This window comes from Danio rerio, chromosome 5 (genome assembly GCF_049306965.1).
Source record: "Danio rerio strain Tuebingen ecotype United States chromosome 5, GRCz12tu, whole genome shotgun sequence".
NCBI lineage: Eukaryota > Metazoa > Chordata > Actinopteri > Cypriniformes > Danionidae > Danio > Danio rerio.
The window spans coordinates 25,530,478-25,549,406 of NC_133180.1; the positions used below are offsets into that span (position 1 = coordinate 25,530,478).

At 37.8% G+C, this 18,929-nt stretch overlaps 3 protein-coding genes across 19 annotated transcripts in view; 1 reads left to right on the plus strand and 2 right to left on the minus strand.

The window, feature by feature from the left end:
• Nucleotides 1-1,103: 1,103 nt before the first annotated feature.
• ewsr1b (EWS RNA-binding protein 1b) lies at nt 1,104-9,901 on the minus strand. 11 transcript variants are annotated; one of them, NM_212630.1, is given in 16 exon segments: nt 1,104-1,442; nt 1,535-1,745; nt 1,827-1,924; nt 2,007-2,139; nt 2,216-2,329; nt 2,423-2,552; nt 2,635-2,747; nt 2,996-3,028; nt 3,445-3,482; nt 5,397-5,526; nt 5,609-5,865; nt 6,333-6,516; nt 8,445-8,598; nt 8,870-8,921; nt 9,006-9,042; nt 9,848-9,901. In NM_212630.1, coding segments are annotated over 16 exon segments (1,737 nt in total). In that variant the 5' UTR covers nt 9,864-9,901; the 3' UTR covers nt 1,104-1,405.
• Nucleotides 9,902-10,176: 275 nt separating this feature from the next.
• rhbdd3 (rhomboid domain containing 3) lies at nt 10,177-14,889 on the plus strand. 2 transcript variants are annotated; one of them, NM_001128359.1, is made up of 5 exons: nt 10,177-10,597; nt 10,668-11,051; nt 13,068-13,197; nt 13,298-13,510; nt 13,583-14,141. In NM_001128359.1, exons 1-5 carry the CDS (start codon nt 10,435-10,437, stop codon nt 13,737-13,739), a joined length of 1,047 nt encoding a protein of 348 aa, NP_001121831.1. In that variant the 5' UTR covers nt 10,177-10,434; the 3' UTR covers nt 13,740-14,141. The 2 variants fall into 2 exon arrangements, with proteins under 2 accessions (NP_001121831.1, XP_068077422.1); XM_068221321.2 differs by having other exon boundaries at nt 10,180-10,573; nt 13,583-14,889.
• Nucleotides 14,009-18,929, minus strand: part of emid1 (EMI domain containing 1) — a 129,484-nt gene continuing 124,563 nt past the window's right edge. For 3 of the 6 annotated variants that reach the window (XM_001337672.10, XM_005165225.6, XM_073952167.1), the window contains 2 exons: nt 18,761-18,845; nt 14,009-15,667 (listed from right to left, as the gene is read on the minus strand). In XM_001337672.10, the coding sequence (XP_001337708.5) occupies nt 15,531-15,667; nt 18,761-18,845 (222 nt within the window). In that variant the 3' untranslated portion in view covers nt 14,009-15,530. Of the gene's footprint in view, nt 15,668-18,456; nt 18,846-18,929 lie in introns of all 6 variants that reach the window. The other 3 variants (XR_012406859.1, XR_012406858.1, XM_005165226.6) reach the window with 2 other exon arrangements.

An 18,929-nucleotide genomic window follows, 5' to 3' on the forward strand; every position in this document is an offset into this window, starting at 1 on the left:
TTAAAAAAAAAAAAAGGCGTCAGTCTGACACATGGAAGTGAAAGAGCATTCTTTGATGTTTGGAAAGGAAATAATTGAGTTTCCTTTGCTTAATTCAATTTCTGACTGTAATTAAATTTAGATAGGAACATAAGGTCTTTGTGAGAAGTCCCTAAAGCTGGTATAAGCATCATCCTGTCAGCTCCTGCCAACACATCAATTAACAAGAGCAAGGCTTCAATAAGCTTGTGGAGAACACATGCTTTACAGATGAAGTAAAGCTTTGAGAATGGTTAAAAGCTTTATTGAAAACCTGTTTCAACTTGTGGGCAGCATGATGGCGCAGTGTGTAGCACAATCGCCTCACAGCAAGAAGGTTCAAGCCCTGTGTTGGCATTTCTGTATGGAGTGTGCATGTTCTCCCAAGGTTGCGTGGGTTTCCTAAGGGTACTCCAGTTTCCCCCCACAGTCCAAAGACATGTGGTACAGGTGAACTGAAAAAGCTTAATTGGTTGTAGTGCGAGTGTGTGGGTGTTTTCCAGTCATGGCCATCCGCTGTGTAAAACATATGCTGGATAAGTTGGCAGTTCATTCTGCTGTGGTGACGCCTGATTAAATAAAAGAGACTAAGCTAAAAAGAAAATGAAAGAATATTTCAACTTGCTTTATGGAACAGTTCAAGAGTGTAGCAGATTTGCAAAATATAAATGCCAAAAATCTTTAACGATTGCAATATGAGAACACCGGACACTTCTTGAAATAAGGCTTTTTATAATTTTATTGAAAAAAAGGCTAAAATCATATTATGTAGATCCAAATAAACCCACACAATGTTCATCAGAAGGCCCTAATAGAGGCTTAGTCATGCTCTGAAAAAAGCTGGCATCATTTTATACAACACTCAGCAGATAAAGCTGTTCTCATACACGTGACAGATGAAAACATTCCGTGTACCTTAAACAACTGAGACATCTAATGGTTCAAGTCTGAATTGCAGTCATTACAGTGCATGCCATTAGGTTACTCCATGAAGAATACTCCATTGTAATAAAACCATGAACTTTTATAAAAAGTTTAATATTTGCTAACTTCAATACACAAAAATGACAAAAATGCAAAAAAACTGGAGGTGGAAAAGTTTATTTAAAAAAAAATTTGTTTAAAGTACATACAGCTACAGAGACATGTAAGACGTACATCCCCAAAAATAATGACTACAGGGCAACTGAGTATTTTTAATATAAAAGAAATCAATTACAACATACAAAAACGCAACAAGAGTTTAACTAAAACCAGTGGTACTGAAATAAAAAAAAAACTAAAAGCAAGCAAAAGAGATAACCATGTATAAATATGGAATCATAAATAAAAAGGACTTTTAAAATTTTTTCCTCTATGTAAATTTCCTTTTGCTTGATGCGTGAACTTAGTAGGGTCTTTCCCTGCGCTCCTGACGATGATCCCTGTTGAGAGAGCAAAAGAAACGATCTCTATATGCACCCCAAGCACTAAAGCACTTTGCATTTTGTTAACATTTGCAACATGTGATGCTCACCTCATTTCCATCTTGCCTGGGGGTCCCATGCCTCTTCTGCCTCTGTCCATGGGAGGACCACCCCTGCTACCTCCTCTGAATCCGCCCCTATCCATCCCACCACGGCCTCTGAAGCCTCCGCGATCTCCTCCCCAGCCTCCACGCATTCCTCCCGGCCCACCACGGTCCATGCCCCTGCCGCCCCTCATGCCACCCCTGCCACGTTCACCTCCTTAAACACAGTTTAAACCACAAACTCAGACACAAGTAGAGATTACTAATCACAGCTAACAGATTTTGAATCAGAAAGTACCTGGAGAAAAGGGAGGAGAAGTTCCAAGGCCTTCGGGTTTTGGAGCTTTACACTGGTTACACTCCATTCTCCAGGAGAAGTTCTGATTTCCACAACCACTAAAAAAAAAAAAAAAAATTAATTTAGATTTATGCATATTTACCAGCCAAAACAATTCATCTAGTACGATGGATCTCTCACGCGTTAGGACATTCCCAGTCTCCAGCTCTTTTCTGCACATTTCCTGGTTGAGGGCCGCCGTTCCAGCCCATTCCACCTCGAGGGCCACCACGCGGGGGAAAGCCGCCTCTCTCGCCTCCTCTGCCCATCATTCCTGCATTGCACAAAGTCATTAATAAACAAACACCTTCTGGTTGAACGTCACTTGATGCCTTGGGGGTTTATCATACCTCCACGATCCATTCCAGGGCCACCTCGCATTGGCATTCCTCCTCTCATTCCCCCAATCATGGGCTTCCGGCGGGCCATAGAGACCTTTAATCTCCTGCCCTGAAACTCCTTTCCTTTTTTTTGAAATGTAAAGTACAGATGATAAATTCAAGTAGCAGAATAAAAAATCCAAAGTTATGGCAATATAATAAAAGCAGCAAACAAACCATCAAAATGTTCAACTGCAGCTTTGGCAAATGCAGGTTCCTCATAGGACAGTGTGGCATCCCCCTTTGGCTTGCCGCTGTCTTTATCTGTATAGATGTTGATGGCTGGTTGATTTAAACGCCGATTTATCTGCAAGAGAGATACCAAAGTCATCATTAAAACAGTCCAACCAGTTATTTAGAATTAACCACCTAGATTCATATTTTCTCACCCGAATTGCTCCAGTGTGCTTGAAAAACTCAGCCATCTCTGGTAGAGTGGCATTCTCAGTGAGACCTGTGATATAGATGGTGCTGTTCTCAGAGTCCTGCTCTCCTGGATGGCCTGTGTGTTTAAGAAAAAGATTTAGCTACAATTCTACATTTGCTGTAAATCAGGGTAACTGAAATGCTGCAGAATATTAGAGAACATCCTTATTGAAAATGATCCATATTGAAATTGGCTTTTTAATTTCTCAACATTACTGTATAGAACAGCATTTGAATTATCACAATAAGGCTTTCCCATCTCTTTATTAGTTCAATGAATTTTAATAGTCTAAACAGTGTGCATGAAAACAAGTGAAAACGTACCCATATCACGATCCATTCCACCCCTCATAGGTCCTGGGTTTCAGCAAAAATCAAAGAAAAACAAGAAATCCTATTAGTAAATGATATCATGACTTACAAAAAAAAACCTGACAACCTGCCAATAAAAAAAACTGAGCAGAATTAAATGCATTGAAAAAATGTGACCATTTTCAGGATTACCCTGGACCACAATTGATTCTCAGAATAAAATGGAAATGTCAAATGTAGAATTAAAAAAGACGCTTTGTCAAAGGACACGTCAACTTTTGAAGAAATCCAAATATATACACACCAAATATAAACCACCAGAACACACTGTTGTAGTTTTTTTTTTTTAAAGTGGCAAAAGTGGCACACCAAATGAAAGGTTTTAAGGACACATAGGCGTGAATAGCCTCTATATCAAAAGTCGAGTGGACTAACCAATGGATAACGCTTTAGAAACTTACCACCAGGCTTATTGAAGCCCCCTCTGTCTCCAGCGATGCTAAACATGAAGATATGAAGGCGATATTCCATTTAGTCTCCAACCATAGGACTTGAGTAAAAAATGAACACAAAATCCCCCCTCTAACTATGCAAAGGTCTCATGTAATATTTCACAATATTTTGTTAATTACTGGAACAGCTTTATGATTTCTATACATTCTTCAGTTGCAAAATTTAACATATTGTAGGCACCAACCAATCTTTTAAGGATAATATGGTCTGTGACTTGTTCGTTTCTATACATTCTTCAGTTGCAAAAATTAACATAAACAACCACACAGGACCAGAAAGACATTGACTTGCTGTAAACCTTTTGTAAAGTGGGAAAAATTATGAAGTTAGCTTGATGCCTTATTCTTTTGGGTTACAACCACACAGAAAATACAGCAATCTTGTGGCAAAAAAAATCTTTAGCAATCTGAACCCAAATTAACCCAGTAAAAAAAGTCAGCATTGAACAAAACAGTACATTCAAAAATACTGAGCACAAATGAACGTTTACAAAGGGTGATCCAAGGAGAAAAAAAATACATTTCACAAATATGCTGACTAAAACAAAATGTTCCAAAACAGTAGGTAAATTCAACAACAAAAAAAATCCCTAAATCAAAAACGTTCCCCATGGTTCGAGTTGTTGCCTTTGAAAAAAGGTACTTAAGAATAAGTACTGCTGTTCTTACATCGATCTTTGATACCTGCAGCGTATAAATGTGACAATGTTAAAAACAAGACCTTTGAAATAAGAAACAGTTCACAAGTGCAAAAATATTTAAGAACATGAAAATGTATCAATTTTAATATAAAAATTGTGTAAAATGGCATGCTCACCGTCCCCTGAAACAAATTCAATAGGAACACAATTTTGGTGAACACATCTTATTTCGTTTACAAACAATGATTAGTTTTATGGGTTAATAAAAAGCACCTACTGGGAAGCACTTAAAAAGTTGCTTTCACAAAATAAAATTCTTACCTCGTTAAAGAAAGTACATCACTGTGTCCGTTAAATATCCAAGGATTGTCTTCAAGGTTACTCCAACCATTTCTTTAAATGTCTTTTAAACTGAACCAACTGTACAACTTGCACTGACCCTCTTAAAACCTGATCATGATCCGCATACTCTTAATACAACAATTTCCTTTTAAATATAAAACCCAGCAAGGATAAAACTTCAAAACCCAGAATTGTGCCACCATCTGCCAAAGAAAAAATTTCAGGGAAAACTACCAAATTCTCAAATGTCTTAATGTGTTTGCCAAGTTTTCCTTTACCCACAAAGACCTAACAGCAGTACTGTACAGAGCCTTAAACAGCCAAACCAAAGGGTTCTTTTAGTAGACATCTTGAATTACAGAAAAACCACACCTCCAAACAAAACCTTAAATATGAATTATAGAAAGAAACTTAAAAAAAAAAAAAAAAAAAAGATTACACAAAATGCAAAAACTGTAAACTTGAGAGAAAAAAAACCTATCCCGAAATATGCGTTTAATAAGGGTGCCCAAACTCTGTCCTGGAGGGCTGTTGTCCTGCATAGTTTAGCTCCAACCTCAACACTCCTACCTGGATTTTTCAAGTATATCCAAAAAGAGCTTAATTAGCTGGCTCAGGTCTGTTTAATTAGGGTTGGAACTAAACTCTGCATCACCAGGTTTCGGCATCCCTGTACTAAAATTACCCCATAAATAAAAATAACTACAATAAATGAACCCAAAGTAAACTCTGCAACAACACCCTTGTGGTCATAAAAACCTCTACAAATCAAATAATGTTTGGACGAGCTAGAGAAGAAACTTCACTCTTTAGACGCCTGCACATACAAACCCTGGAGGTGGTGATGATACACTCAGTAAAATGAGCGAGAGGGAAAACAAATGAACTGTTAGTTAGACTAAGAATGTTTGAACTTACCCCATGCCACCGCGGCCCATACCACGGCCTCGAGGACCTCCACGGTCATATCCATCTCGGCCACCATCCTGGTATCCACCACGCTGTGACCCTGGGTAACCTCCGCTCACGCCACCCTGGCTGTAACTGTCTACAGGAAAGATTGCACACTAAGCACCGGGCTCAGTACTTGATGAATAACTGGAAACACTACCAGTGGAATATGGACTTACTATAAGGATTTTGCTGGTAATCATTCTGTGGCGCACTCTGTTGGCCATACTGAGTCTGTGCATAGGAACTGCTCCCCTGAGGAGGGTAGGCAGCAGGCGGGCCTTGCTGGTGCTGTTGAGGTGGTTGTCCCTGTCCATAAGCACTCTGCTGTTGTTGTCCATAGCCCGGTTGCTGAGCCTGGTATCCTGGCTGAGAATAGCCTGCAGGCTGCGAATAGGCACTTTGGTTGTAGGCCGGCTGGCTGCTTGCACTGTAACTAGGAAAATTTAATACATTAAGGAATACATGCTACCAAATTTTTAAATCATTTAGATGTCAATAAAAATATCAAATTGAAGAAAAATGGCAATTTATTTTTAATTTAGCTATTATTTTAGTAAAATTCAAATAAACTTAATTTACCATTCAAATTCACCTAGACACTTTCTATACGTTAATTTTTATTTTAAATAAGAATGTATAAGAGGCTTGTTTCAAAATTATTTTTGGCTCGGATTTGTATGACACTGAACAGGCTTGACAAAACAGTATTAGAATGGAAGGGTAATTGCTACTTTGCACATTAAACAGACTTGATGTTTTTCACCACAGAAAGCAGAACTGTGAGATAGAAGCTGTGTTCAGGTTTACGCAGCGTGAGGGTAGTACAGCATATGGAGATACTGCAGGAGGCTGCATTTCTGCATTCTGTTGATGTGCTACTCTAGGAGATGGTCCAGTTACCTCTGAGGAGCGGAGGCAGCAGGCTGCTGGCTGTAGCCAGAATAGGCCGGCTGGGTGGAGTATCCGGGCTGAGAGCCATAGGAAGCCTGAGCAGCAGGGGCAGCAGTGGAGCCGGTGTAGCTGCTGGCCCCGTAACTCTGTGCAGGCTGAGTATAGGCTCCTGGCTGTGGAGTTCCATATGCAGCTGAGGAGAACAGTTACCTAAAATTAGCTAAAGTAATCATTTTCTGTATGCACCTGAATAAACAGCACTACCACACAAGCAGGAGAGCAAAATAAGGAAAGCAAAAGTGAACGAGTCTAACTTGAAGAGGTGAGGACTACATGTTTTACATAGGGTGTTCACCAGCACTGTAGTGCCAAAAAAGGTTTAAATTCTGCTGTTTTGTGTATAAGCCATTAGGGCTGCATGATTAATCGGAAAAAGATTACGATCTCAATTCGACCCCGCACAATCTTAATTCTGCTTTTTCTACGATACAGCCAATTATATTTTTAAGGTCAGGAGCGAAGCAAGGCAGTCGCACAAGTCTTCACAACAACATCAACGCCTTCAAAAGGCGTTGAAAGTGTCACATACTGTATTTATTATTAAGGTATAACTCACCCAAAAACGTAATTTCGGTCTAAATGTAATGATGTATTCGCAGCCGCGAAATCACACGCGAGGTGACCCCCAGCTGTTTGCTTACTTTTGAGAACATGCACGCCAATGGCGCATACTTTAGAGAACAGAACCTGCATAGGCTGCGAGCAACAGGTAATTAAGTTGTAAATAACATTTAGTTTGTTGCACGGAGCGATTATTTGCGGGCCGTGCGATTCGCATGCATGTGTTTTTTTCTCATTGACAGCAGCCATGAAAGTGAAATTGAAACCTGTGTGCACATCATTTAAATGATCATAGTATTTAAGAGTTAGGTTTAGCATTTTTTTTTCTTTCATAGCGAACAGTGTTGTGCATAAAAATGAATGTTTGTGTCAGTATAACAACCCTAGCCTATATACGCTGTTAAATGTAATGCAAGAAATCTGATAACGACAAAATTCCAATTTTACCAGTGAAAACAAATGGTCTAATAATGTTGTCAATGGCAGATGACAAGCACATGTCTTTAACATAAATCAACTTTAAAATTATGAATAGCTATTTTTTACTGTGAATTAACAAACAGGACATATTGAAAGTCTGTTCAAGTCCACCATAATATATATACAAAACTTTGCATTTTAAGCAACAGTATACCTACACATCAGCCTAATATTATTATTGTTGTTTTACCATGTTTGAGAATTAACAATAATAAGCCTATTCGTATTAACCTTTATTTTAAAACAGAAAAATAACAATCTTGATTTCAAGCAAAAAAAAAAAAAGGGGATTCACATTTTTGCCACTTTCTACAAAATAACCATCTTTAGAGAAACGGTCCATGTGACCCACTGAAAAGTAGGTTCAATATGGGGCTTTAGAACTTTGCTTGTTAACCCAGTGTTATTTAAGTAAATGAAATCCTGGGATGTGTGTTCAACTTTGTATTTCAACCCAAGATAAAGTTCTAATGTGTGGCTTTAATGTCAGTACCTTAAGTATTTGCATATTGCGTTAAAATTTGTACACTGTAAAAATCTCTTTTCTTTAGGGAACAGTAAATTTAAGAATAATAAAGTAACGACAGTGAAACTTAATTAAATTGGTTAAATTTGGATGAACAAACTATGCATGAAAGACAAAAATGTAAATTCGCACCTCCTTGTGATACAAATGTTATATAAACTATTCCAGCAATGGTAAGTTTAATATATTGTGCAGTCGAAGCCCTACTTGATTTTCCTACTTAAATGCCGAAATAACAGTTTATACAAATTACAATGTTTCCACCACTGCGTCCCCAAGGATCCAGACTTATTGTTTACTGCTAAGCACCAATCTGTTGAATTCTAACACCCTTTATAAATGATAGGCATGACATTTGTCTGCAGTAAAGGTTCAGAACAATTATAAATCAGCATTACAAATTAGTCATGGGTGGAGTAAAATCCATTAAAATAAAAAACGTGCAGTCTCGCTCCAGCTATTTTCATTAACAGACAAATACACTGAATAAGCACCTGGTGCTGCAGCCGCTGTTGCTGCTGCTTGCCCGTATGTAGATCCGTATTGCTGTTGCGCATACGCTCCAGCAGAGGGCGCTGCCTGACTGTAGGTGGCCTCGGGTGCAGCAGCGGGTTGAGCATAGGAGCTGTAATCTTGCTGAGTATATCCCTGCTGCAAAAAACAAAACAAAAAAAAGTTATTAATTATATGCCTGTTTTTATTTTACACAAAACAATACATTAGACTGCTACATAGATGACTGCTAAATTTAGAGAAAAAAATCTTAACTTTTTTCTAACAGTAAAAAATGTATTATATTCTAACTAACAGGCTCTAAAAATGCTTTAAGGCCCTAATGGTCTACTGACTTTGGGTAGTGTTAAGCAAATAATGTCAGCCATGTAAATGTGCTAAGTTACATGTTGAGAAGTGATTGTACCTGTGCAGTCTGTCCATATGTCTGAGCAGGAGGTGCAGTGTATGAGCCATACCTGCGTAAAAAAAAACATTTTATTTGATCAATTCATACCCAAGCACTATGTTTAGAGTTTAGTAATCAATCGAGGTGGACTTACGACTGCTGTGCTCCAGCTTGGTTGTAGCTGCTATAATCTACGGGGAAATAAATCATTACAAAAGTTAGACGACCTGCAAACTGCTGACTGGACATTCAGGGTTTATTATGGTCCAATAACGATGCAGGACTTGGGCAAACACAACAACAGACAAAGAAGAGCAGTCTCTTTTGAATTCCAGCCATTCGGTTGGAACAAACCTTGCATCAACAAGACAGATTTGGCTATTAAAGCATTGAAACTATTTCAGGACACACGAGTTCAGAACAATGAGTGACCACGCTTACGTTAGGGTTCAGCTAACACATTAAACAGTGCAAACTTTAAAGTTTTACTCGTTAACTTTACATTTACAGACGAAAATGAGTAATAATATAAAAAAAAATGCTTACATGAATTTAAATTTAAATGTCTTTATACAAAAACGCTAAACAAAGAAAACTAAACATTTTGTTCGTCATGCGCACTCAATCCCGCTGTTTTTAAACCACGCCTGCTACCATTTACGAAACAACGAGCCGAGCGTGAAACATTAAAAACACGAGAAAAACGCATCAAAAGTAAACTATTTGATTCTAAAGTGAGCTAGTGTTGTTTTTATTGAAAACATGGAGTTTAAAAACCAAGCTGAGTCGAGTTTTGGAGCGGTTAGCTTCAAACAAACACCTTGACCTAAAAACACAAACTTAAGGCCGCACGCTTGAAAAACGTCGGTTATCTAAACAAAACTCTCTCAAATTCGCAATATAACTTAACATTTACTTAAATATAAGTGCTTAATTTCAGCTGCTAACAAATTAAAGATTCGAATTTCAAACAAGAAAAACGATTTAAAAACTCACTCGTGACTGACGCCATCTTTCCGTTGGAGAACAGTATGCTGTGTGAGGCGCAACGGTGCATGCGCGATAAGTACGCATGCTTGAGAGCAAAACGGAGCGTACCAACAAGACAACGATTATAGAGGGTGGCAGACAGAAATATGTTTCTAAATATTAACCTTTTATTCACCTTAAAATTTTACAATTAATTCGATAAATTGTTGAATACTACAAATCCTTTCAGTGTATTATATCAACATGTTGATTCCCGAATACACAATGTTAACGTTCACAAAACAAATCCGTAACCCCCCAAAGTGAATACGCTCTCCTGTTATAGGAAGTTACTCGCTGTCAAAATAAAAGGGATGTCAAGTAACATCGGCGTTGTTTGGTCTCTTTAATAATTTACAATTAATAAAATAAATACGACATAAGTACAGCTGGTTGTAATTACACTCGTCGTTATCCGTTGCTAGGATGCTAGCGTCTGGCAGTGAAGTGCAAATGAAAACATGGATAGGGTTAACATTACCTATGATACATCTGACATAAGCATATATTGAGGTATATACATGTAAACATTGGTATGCGTTTGTCAGTTTACAATGCTTAATAATATCTTTCCGGCATGGATGTGGTCTGGATCAAACCGTCCAGGGTGTTGTAGTGGAACATTTTTAATCCTATCATTAATTGTGTCGACTTGGCTCTGTGGTATTCATGCCAGTCTAAGTTTAGGACCAGGTGGGGAATTTCCTGGATTTTATGGTAAGCAAAGTACTATTATATTATACTTAAAATAATGTCATCAACTTATTTACTTTCTTGTGTATTGCAGATTTCATCTTCTACGCCTTCAGTAATGAAGAGCTGACCTCATTTCTCCACAACATCTCCCTGCTGCTCTGGATTGGGCCCTGTCAGGAGAGAAGATGGGGGACTTTTACCTTCCTCACCCTCTCCTTCATCTCGGCTCTGCTCCTTCCTCCTATTTATGCCCTGTTTCTTTTTGTTACTGGAGATGAAGCCAGCAGGGTCTCTGGATACGCAGCCATTCACCTCGCCCTGCTCACGGCTCAGTGTCGACAGGTCAAGCAGAGGAGAGTCCTGCGCTTTGTTCCTGTCTGGTTCTTACCTTGGCTCTTGTTGATTTTTGACCTCTTCCTCCTTCCCAGTGCTCCAGGCCTGCTGCACTTCTATGCCATTTGCCTGGGACTCAACTGTATCCTTTACTACACCAATGGTTCACAGCCTTTTTGACTCCTTTTGTCTGAGACAATATTTTAAGATCACCATACTAGCTATTTCGTTTATTTTCCTGCAGTTTTGACAAATATTTTGTTTTAATTTCATTTAATCATCATTTTACTAATTTCAGACTGGTTTACACTTTTTAAATATATTATTATTAAATAGGCCTGTCACCATCATACATTTTGTGCTGATGATTAATTCTCAATTCATCATACAATTATGTTACAGTTTTTATATGCATAATTTTCTTTCTATTTTACCTAACGGCATTAAACTTGCCTGCAATATTTCCTGTCATGCTTTAAAAATAGTAAAAGTTCTATTTAATATTTATATTTTTAATTTTATTCTTGTTTTTTTATGATTCACACTGGAAACCAGCAAATTTTATATTATTTTATATTATAAGAGAGTATTTTGTCTATGGGCGACGTGGTGGCGCAGTAGGTAGTGCTGTCGCCTCACAACAAGAAGGTCATTGTTTCAAGCCTCGGCTGGGTCAGTTGGCATTTCTGTGTGGAGTTTGCATGTTCTCCTCGTGTTTGTGTGGGTTTCCTCCCGGTGCTCTGATTTCCCCCACAAGTCCAAAGACATGTGGTACAGGTGAATTGGGTAAGCTGAAATTGGCTGTAGTGTACGAGTGTGTGTGTGTGAATGAGAGAGTATGGATGTTTCCCAGTGATGGGTTGCGGATGGAAGGGTATCCGCTGCGTAAAAAATTGGCTGGATAAGTTGGCGGTTCATTCCTCTGTGGCAACCCCAGAATAAAAAAGGACGAAGCCGAGAAGAAAATGAATGAATGAATTTTGTCCATAGGCCAAGCCTGAGAAAAGACAGAACTGTGGCAATTCTTTTTAAATAATGCTTAAATTTTTAAAGTTTTGCCAACAAAATGAAAGCCTATTAACAAAAGATATTGAGTGTAATGTTTTTCTATCTAGGGTAAAATAGATTTTTGAAAGGAAATGAGGGTGAAATATTAAAATCATTTTTGGGGGGCATTTTTTAAATGCCAAAATGATTATAAGATTAAGCACTGATCACGTTCCATGAAAATATTATGTAAATATCCTAACGTAAATGTGGTAAAACTTTTTTTTAAAATTTATAATAATAATAATATTAATAATTACTTAAATTTATGTAGTGCTTTTTTGGACTCTCAAAGTGCTTTGCACATTGGAGGGAATCTCCTTATTCACCACCAGTGTGCAGCATCCACCCGCTAAACCCTACTCTTTTTTTTGAAGGATATCCTGGGATTTTTAACGACCACAGAGAGCCAGGACCTCGGTTTAACATGCTCACCGAGCATTATAGCATCCCCATCAATATACTAGGGTGTTAGAAGGACTCACGCAGACCACAGTTTGATCGCCCGATTCTAGTCTCACTAACACCACTTCCGACAGCAACCTAGCTTTCCCATTTGGTCTCCCATCCAGGTACTAACAGGGCGTAGCCCTGCTTAGCTTCAGTGCGAGTTGCAGAGAGCTAGCTGCCGGTAATTTAGCAATATAATATGCATTGCTGATAACTTAATTTGGACAACTTTAAATGCTTTAAATATCAGTATTTTGATTGTTTTAAATCTTAACATTCCATATCTTCATATGGTTATGATTCGGCCGAATATTGTTCAATGCTAACAAAGTGTACATCAAAGGAAACCTTATTTATTCACCTTTCAGATTTGAAAATTGACAGTTCTGACTTGTTTTGTTGTCTAGCATCACAAAAGTTATCGTAAAGTAAATGAAGAACTAATGTCTTGAGGGATACACAAAGTGTTTTTTTTCTCATTTTACATTTACATTGTACAGTTATCTTACCTTATTACAAACATACCAAATAAACCTGATCAGATGATTAATTAGTAACTGTGGCAGGCCTAACTGATCTTCAATTAAAACTAATTTAAAGGTATGAAATGATATCTCTTTTTAACCACATTATAAAGTGATGCCCTTAATATACGCTACAGACAATAATGAGTTAATCGAAATGCTGGAGCAGATAGAGAGACTGGGTGCATGTGCCTGCTTGCCAAAATGGGCCTACATCCCAGTCACCTCTCGTTCGCAGCTACCAGTTTACAACAACACCTCAACAAGGTCAGTTCAATCTCTTTGCTAATATTACCCAAAAATTGTTTTCTCAGATCACATCAAATAACTAGAATTAACAAGCTTAATTACTGTTGTTGTGCAATAGACCGGAGCCATTTAGCAGTGCATTCCAGTCTGAGAATTATTCAACATGGCAGCAGTCTGTGTCAGAGTGGCCCCAGGAATCTCCGTTGGCAACAGATTCACAGTTATTAGAGGAGCAGATGCTGAGAGCAGGAATATTAGCATCTCTCCACGACGCACCTGAGGGTACAGCCGACAAAGTGGAAGTACCAAAGTCCTCAGTATCCTCATTACGGTTAGTGCATACCGCAATTATAAGTAATCATAAGTTGAGCGCTTGGTTTTTATCAATCTTTTTCACCTCCAGTTTGCAGCAGCTGGAGAAGATGGGCTTTCCCACAGAGAAAGCTGTAGTGGCTCTGGCAGCTACAGGGCAGCTGGATGGAGCCATCTCTTTGCTTATCGATGACCAGATCGGAGAAGAGACTGTGGTCATATCGAAGGGGAAGAAGTCAGCATCATAGTTCAGGGAGATCGCTTCATATTGAAGCATTGCCCTATTGCTTTACTTAGGCAAGTTGAACTGTTATTAAGCATTTACTTCTTTTTTTGTGACTTTGTGGTGTGCAACAGAAAGCTCCAGTGGATTATGGGTGGTGTGGAAAATTATTATAGCTATACAATGGTTTGGCAGCTTTCATGATGAAGTTTGAAGAAAATCATGTGGTTTCTTTGCTAACATTTACAACAAATTAAACATCCAGCAATTACTGAGTAATGATGAAAATATGGATTGTCTTAAAAAAAAGAAACAGTTTATTTTGTTTTTAACACCAACTGGTAAGACTGCACACTGGCAAGACAAATTCACACAGAGAGGCTAGAAATGGAAAGAAAATACAGGTGACGTTACATAAATTGGTATACAGTATAAGGAAAACATCAATTGCTAATAATCATCTATAAATAATCAATACAACAATATTTATATAGGAATACAGAGACATGGAAAGGTATTGAAGAAGGAAACCAGTCCTATGCATGTGCATGTAACTCTGATGGAAAGACATGCATGCAACACGAAAACAGAATTCAAGTTATACGAGTCTTTTTCCCACCACTTCACCTTGTGCTCGGATCAGATCTGGTTTATGGTTCTCTAGCCTAGTGTTTCCCAACCCTGTTCCTGAAGGCACTCCAACAGTACACATTTCAACCTCTCCATAATCAAACACACCTGAATTAACTCATCAGAACATAAGAAAAGACTCCGAAATCTGAAGTTAATGGGCTCAGATAATGGAGACATCCAAAATATGTTCTGTTGGTGGAACAGGGGAAACTGCTCTGGCTAACACAATTGAAAGAGCATAAGACTAAGAACCATTTAAATTCACACTCACCTATACAGAAAAACCATGTACGCAATCACATGTTAAAATCACATTAGTTAAACCATGTGATTACTTTTTTTTATTTTTATCCACATACGATTTTTATGACTGCTTATGTGGTTTATATTCTGTTATGTGCATGTTTTGACAAAAAAATATTGTAACAATTTCAGTATTTCTCAAATCTAATTATCGTTTCAGTCCGTTTTAAAGGGGAGATGAAACCAAAAACCCTTTTCCATCACAATTGAAGTGTCTATTAAAAGTTTATACACGTTTATGTCCTTCAGTCATCATTTCTCTTTAAAAAAACAAGGTGATTCTCTATCTACATAGTGCATTTAATCCAAAGAACAAACGAAATTGGGGAAAGTGTGGCGTTTGGCTGAATAGCAGAATCGATATGTGCATTTTTTTTCCTCATACAGTACGTTTGTTGAAGTTACCACGAGCTCCTAACAGCAGCTGGAAAGACGAATATGGATTTGTTTGATCCTCTCCTTAAAACGTTTGACATGTCAATCGCATTTTGTACCCTTCTTGCCCACAGTTGTACAAGCACCAATACTGTTTCTGTATATCTTACTCTAAAACATGTTTCCTTTTTTCATCTAAAACAAGTTGAACAATTCCTTTTGAGACAGATTCTGCTTGGTTATGTCATGACAACATGATGGCAAACCACGCCAGAGGTGCTAGGAACCGGTGGAGTCCCGTTTGAGGTGATTCATTTATACAGCACCATTTGGTCTTCCCTGAGGGATTAACTATAGTCCAAAGCATCTGGATCTGTAGAATGTGTGTGTTTTTGTGTGTGTGTCTCAGGAGACTTGTGTGTTTGTTACCAGTTCAGTTGAATTTTTTTACGGATGATGGAATCGAGATGGAAATGATGGCTTCGCTTTTTTCGGAATAGTCAGACTATTTCCCTCGAACCTTGGTCTCAGCAGTGATTAAAGGAGAGTTGATGCGGAAAGATGACATTTTTGCCCTCTTAATCCGGTAGACGTCTGGAGATGGTGTGCCAAACAGGCCATCGCCTGACCCGAGGTCTGCTTCTGTTGGAGGAACAGAGAGTTAAAGCTGCTAAGTGCTAATCTGTTACTTTAAATACTGTGCAAAGTGGCTATAATCTGACAAGTTCACCATTATTTTGGATGGAGTTCAAAGTGGTCATTTTTACATAAAGAAAAGTGGCAACAATGGCTTGAAACTATGACTAAAATGAAAATAAATAAATGCATTAATTTAAAAGCTATTTATTCTTGTGAAGTTGAGTCATGTGCTTAAATTGTGCAAGTAATGACTTCTAAATCACAAATGATTTTAATGAACCAATCCTTTTTACAATCCTTAATACAGTCTCATAATTGATTAATGTTGTGTACTTTGTTAAATGAAACTTAAGAACTAAAATAAAATATAAAATAATATAAAAATCTACAAATTACTACTGATTGTTTAGCAATTAAAATATTTAAAAAATAATAATATATATATATATAACTGATTAAATAAAAAAAAATGATTAAATCATTCAAATATATAAAATGCCAGAATACACTCAATTTGTAATCTTGAATCACTTTGTATGAAATTTTTCTTCCTTATACAAAAATAAATGAAATGTATGACACCAATACAATCATGATCACCAGAGTAACAGGAACAAATTGGAAACAAAAGTACAATAAATACAACTAGAAAACACCCTGGTATTATATATTCTATAAACATGCTTTATGCTGTTTTTAATCACATCAGTGACTACGTTAACATGGACATCAGTAATCAAATAATTTTCCTTAATCTGAATAAGACAATAATATGATTAAAGTGTTTAAATAAGCTGCTTTTTTTTTATGTTTCTTTTATGATCCTGTTTAAGATGTTATAGCACATAATTCGATTCATGTCATTGCATCAACACGCTATCCATATTTCCTCCAGAGTTTCATGTAATTTCAGGTGTTTTATTTTCAATTTGTTGACTTTAACTGCAGTTTGGCACTTTCACTTTCATTCTGGAACATTTCATGCATGCCCTCCATGACAAACGAGATATTAGATGCGAGAATGAACTGCTGGAATAATTTTATATTGCACGCCGTATGGGAAAAAAAAACCTTGTTTGTATGGAATATCCTGTCGCTAAATACATGACGGTAATAGTTTGATTAAGGTGTTAACATGTCTGTACTGCACTTCAATAATGTAACTAAAATTGGGATACTACACGTCTTAATTTGATTTCTGTTTAGTTTACTTTAGTTAGATTATGGTAATCAAAATATCTGTTTACATGGTAGACTTGTAATCAAGTCAATGAAATAATGACTTTATTAATCTTCGTAAGAATGTGATTAATTATTCACTTATCTGTCAGAGACTGCTCTATGGTTTTAAAACCCTTTTCAAACTGTACGGTTTAGACCTGGACCATGCCTGATGACTAGCGTGCTGTCGCTGAGCCAGCTGTGGTAGCTTGGCAACAGAGCCGTGATGTCAACACACAAAATCTGTCAGCACAGTTCAGCAGGTTGTCTAACCGTGCCGAAAATTCCAGGCCGAGAACGGTTTGTAATCGTGCCGCGCCGTTCCAGGCTCAGTGGAGAAACAACCGTAACCGCACCGAAGTGTTTCTAAAACGGTTTGGCACGATAGTGGAAAAGCGGCTTTAGTCAGAGTATTGCCTTAATCATATTAAAATTGGATTATTGGTGTTCATGTAAACATATTCGGAGATTGTTTAGGATGTGCACTCAATGTCCTGAATAACTAATAACAATCTTTATCAAGTCATACACCTCCTAAATGTCTCCTTTTAGGAACCAAATTCAACCTGGTAATTTTTAAGTCCGGAACCCTGTATTTTTACTGTGTTTAGTGGGTAATGATGGGTCTTCGTTCACAGGAAGAAGTGGTTAGAAGTAGTTTTCAGATATTTAGGGGTTGATTTGCAAACTGGTGATTTACCGTGGCTCCATCATCACACTATACTCTTTAGAGAAACTTTGAAACCAGGTTGTTGCACATTTATATCTATAGTAAATGTACTTTTTTTTCAGAGTCATCTACTAAATACATAGTGGTTATGTAGCACTCCAAAGCAAATCTACTTAAATGTAGGACAGCTCATCAAAAACATTTGCTTTTTATTTACTTGTCCTCATGTCACCCAAGATGCAGGTGACTTTTTTCCAGTGAAAATGTGGTTCTTGTTGTCAACAGGTACCAGTACATTGAGGTTATATTCAAGTCTATTGAAGCAAGCTGATTGCTCTGTTCAAGAATCTGAACATTATTCAGTTTAATTCAAGTTTCAAGTATAGCGCTTTTCACAATGATTGTTGTTCCAAAGCAGCTTTACAAAAGGTGCACATTATAGCATTACAATCAAATTGGGAAAAGTTAAGGTTATTAGTTACTAATAACTTTAATTTACTAGTAACTAATAGTGTTTAACAGTTAAAGTTATTATAAATATAAATATAGTTAACCTGCAGTTATATACATTATTATTTTAACTATAAGATTTTCTTCGTTGAACGGAAATTGAGGAAAAAATAAACAGGGTCTAATAATTCAGGGGGGCTAATTATTCTGACTTCAACTGTATAACCTTATCCATAAACATATGTGCCGATAGCTGATGCCAAGCCTTATGAATAGTCAAGGACCACAGTTTCAGCTAAAACCATCTTGGAAATTCATCTACATCTTGGATGACCTGAAGGTGAGTTTTAACAACTGTGAAATACTGCTGGAGTCTGGTCCTGGTCTTTTCTGTTTGCTGATCCTGTAACTGGCCAGGAGATGGCAGTAGATGATACGAGGCGGGCATTACCTGGCCAGATGATCGCCTCCAGCAGCTGCACCCTGCGAGCCAGCAGCTCTAAGTCAGCCTGCAGGACTTGGAACTTCTTCAAATTAAAGTCCTATCAAAGATCAAGAGTTTTGACAAGCATGGTGGCGGGTGGGCTCAACGGATAGCAGGTCGAGCACTTGGAGCCCCCCTGTCCTCCGCCACACTTTGTTCCTCGCTCACTTCCCAAAGGTGTCGTGTGGTGAAAGATGCACTCAAATCTCTGACCCCTGCTTCTAAGTCCTTTGAAAACAGACCTAAACCTATTGTCTGGCCTCCTACTCACCATGGATACCGATCATAGTCTCGAGGATTAAAACCCTCTCGGCTAAGATCTTCAGGGCCTCGCGGATTTGGTGTATCCCATCCCCCTGTGGAGATAGATACAGCCGTCAAGGTATTGGGCACAAGCCAAACAAAAGCGCTCGCCAAGATGCAAAAATCATTCTGTTAAT

What these genes read in the sequence shown, in the direction of transcription:
- rhbdd3 (NM_001128359.1), top strand. Translation starts at nt 10,435, where the DNA reads ATGCTTAATAATATCTTTCCGGCATGGATGTGGTCTGGATCAAACCGT. An exon ending in TACAACAACACCTCAACAAG is followed by an intron (nt 13,198 to 13,297) that starts GTCAGTTCAATC and finishes GTTGTGCAATAG; the next exon opens with ACCGGAGCCATTTAGCAGTG. An exon ending in TCCTCAGTATCCTCATTACG is followed by an intron (nt 13,511 to 13,582) that starts GTTAGTGCATAC and finishes TTTCACCTCCAG; the next exon opens with TTTGCAGCAGCTGGAGAAGA.
- ewsr1b (XM_073949813.1), bottom strand. Translation starts at nt 9,100, where the DNA reads ATGTCCAGTCAGCAGTTTGCAGGTCGTCTAACTTTTGTAATGATTTAT. An exon ending in AACAGCGGCTGCAGCACCAG is followed by an intron (nt 6,517 to 8,444) that starts GTGCTTATTCAG and finishes TGTTCTCCTCAG; the next exon opens with CTGCATATGGAACTCCACAG. An exon ending in TGCAGTTGAACATTTTGATG is followed by an intron (nt 2,330 to 2,422) that starts GTTTGTTTGCTG and finishes TTCAAAAAAAAG; the next exon opens with GAAAGGAGTTTCAGGGCAGG.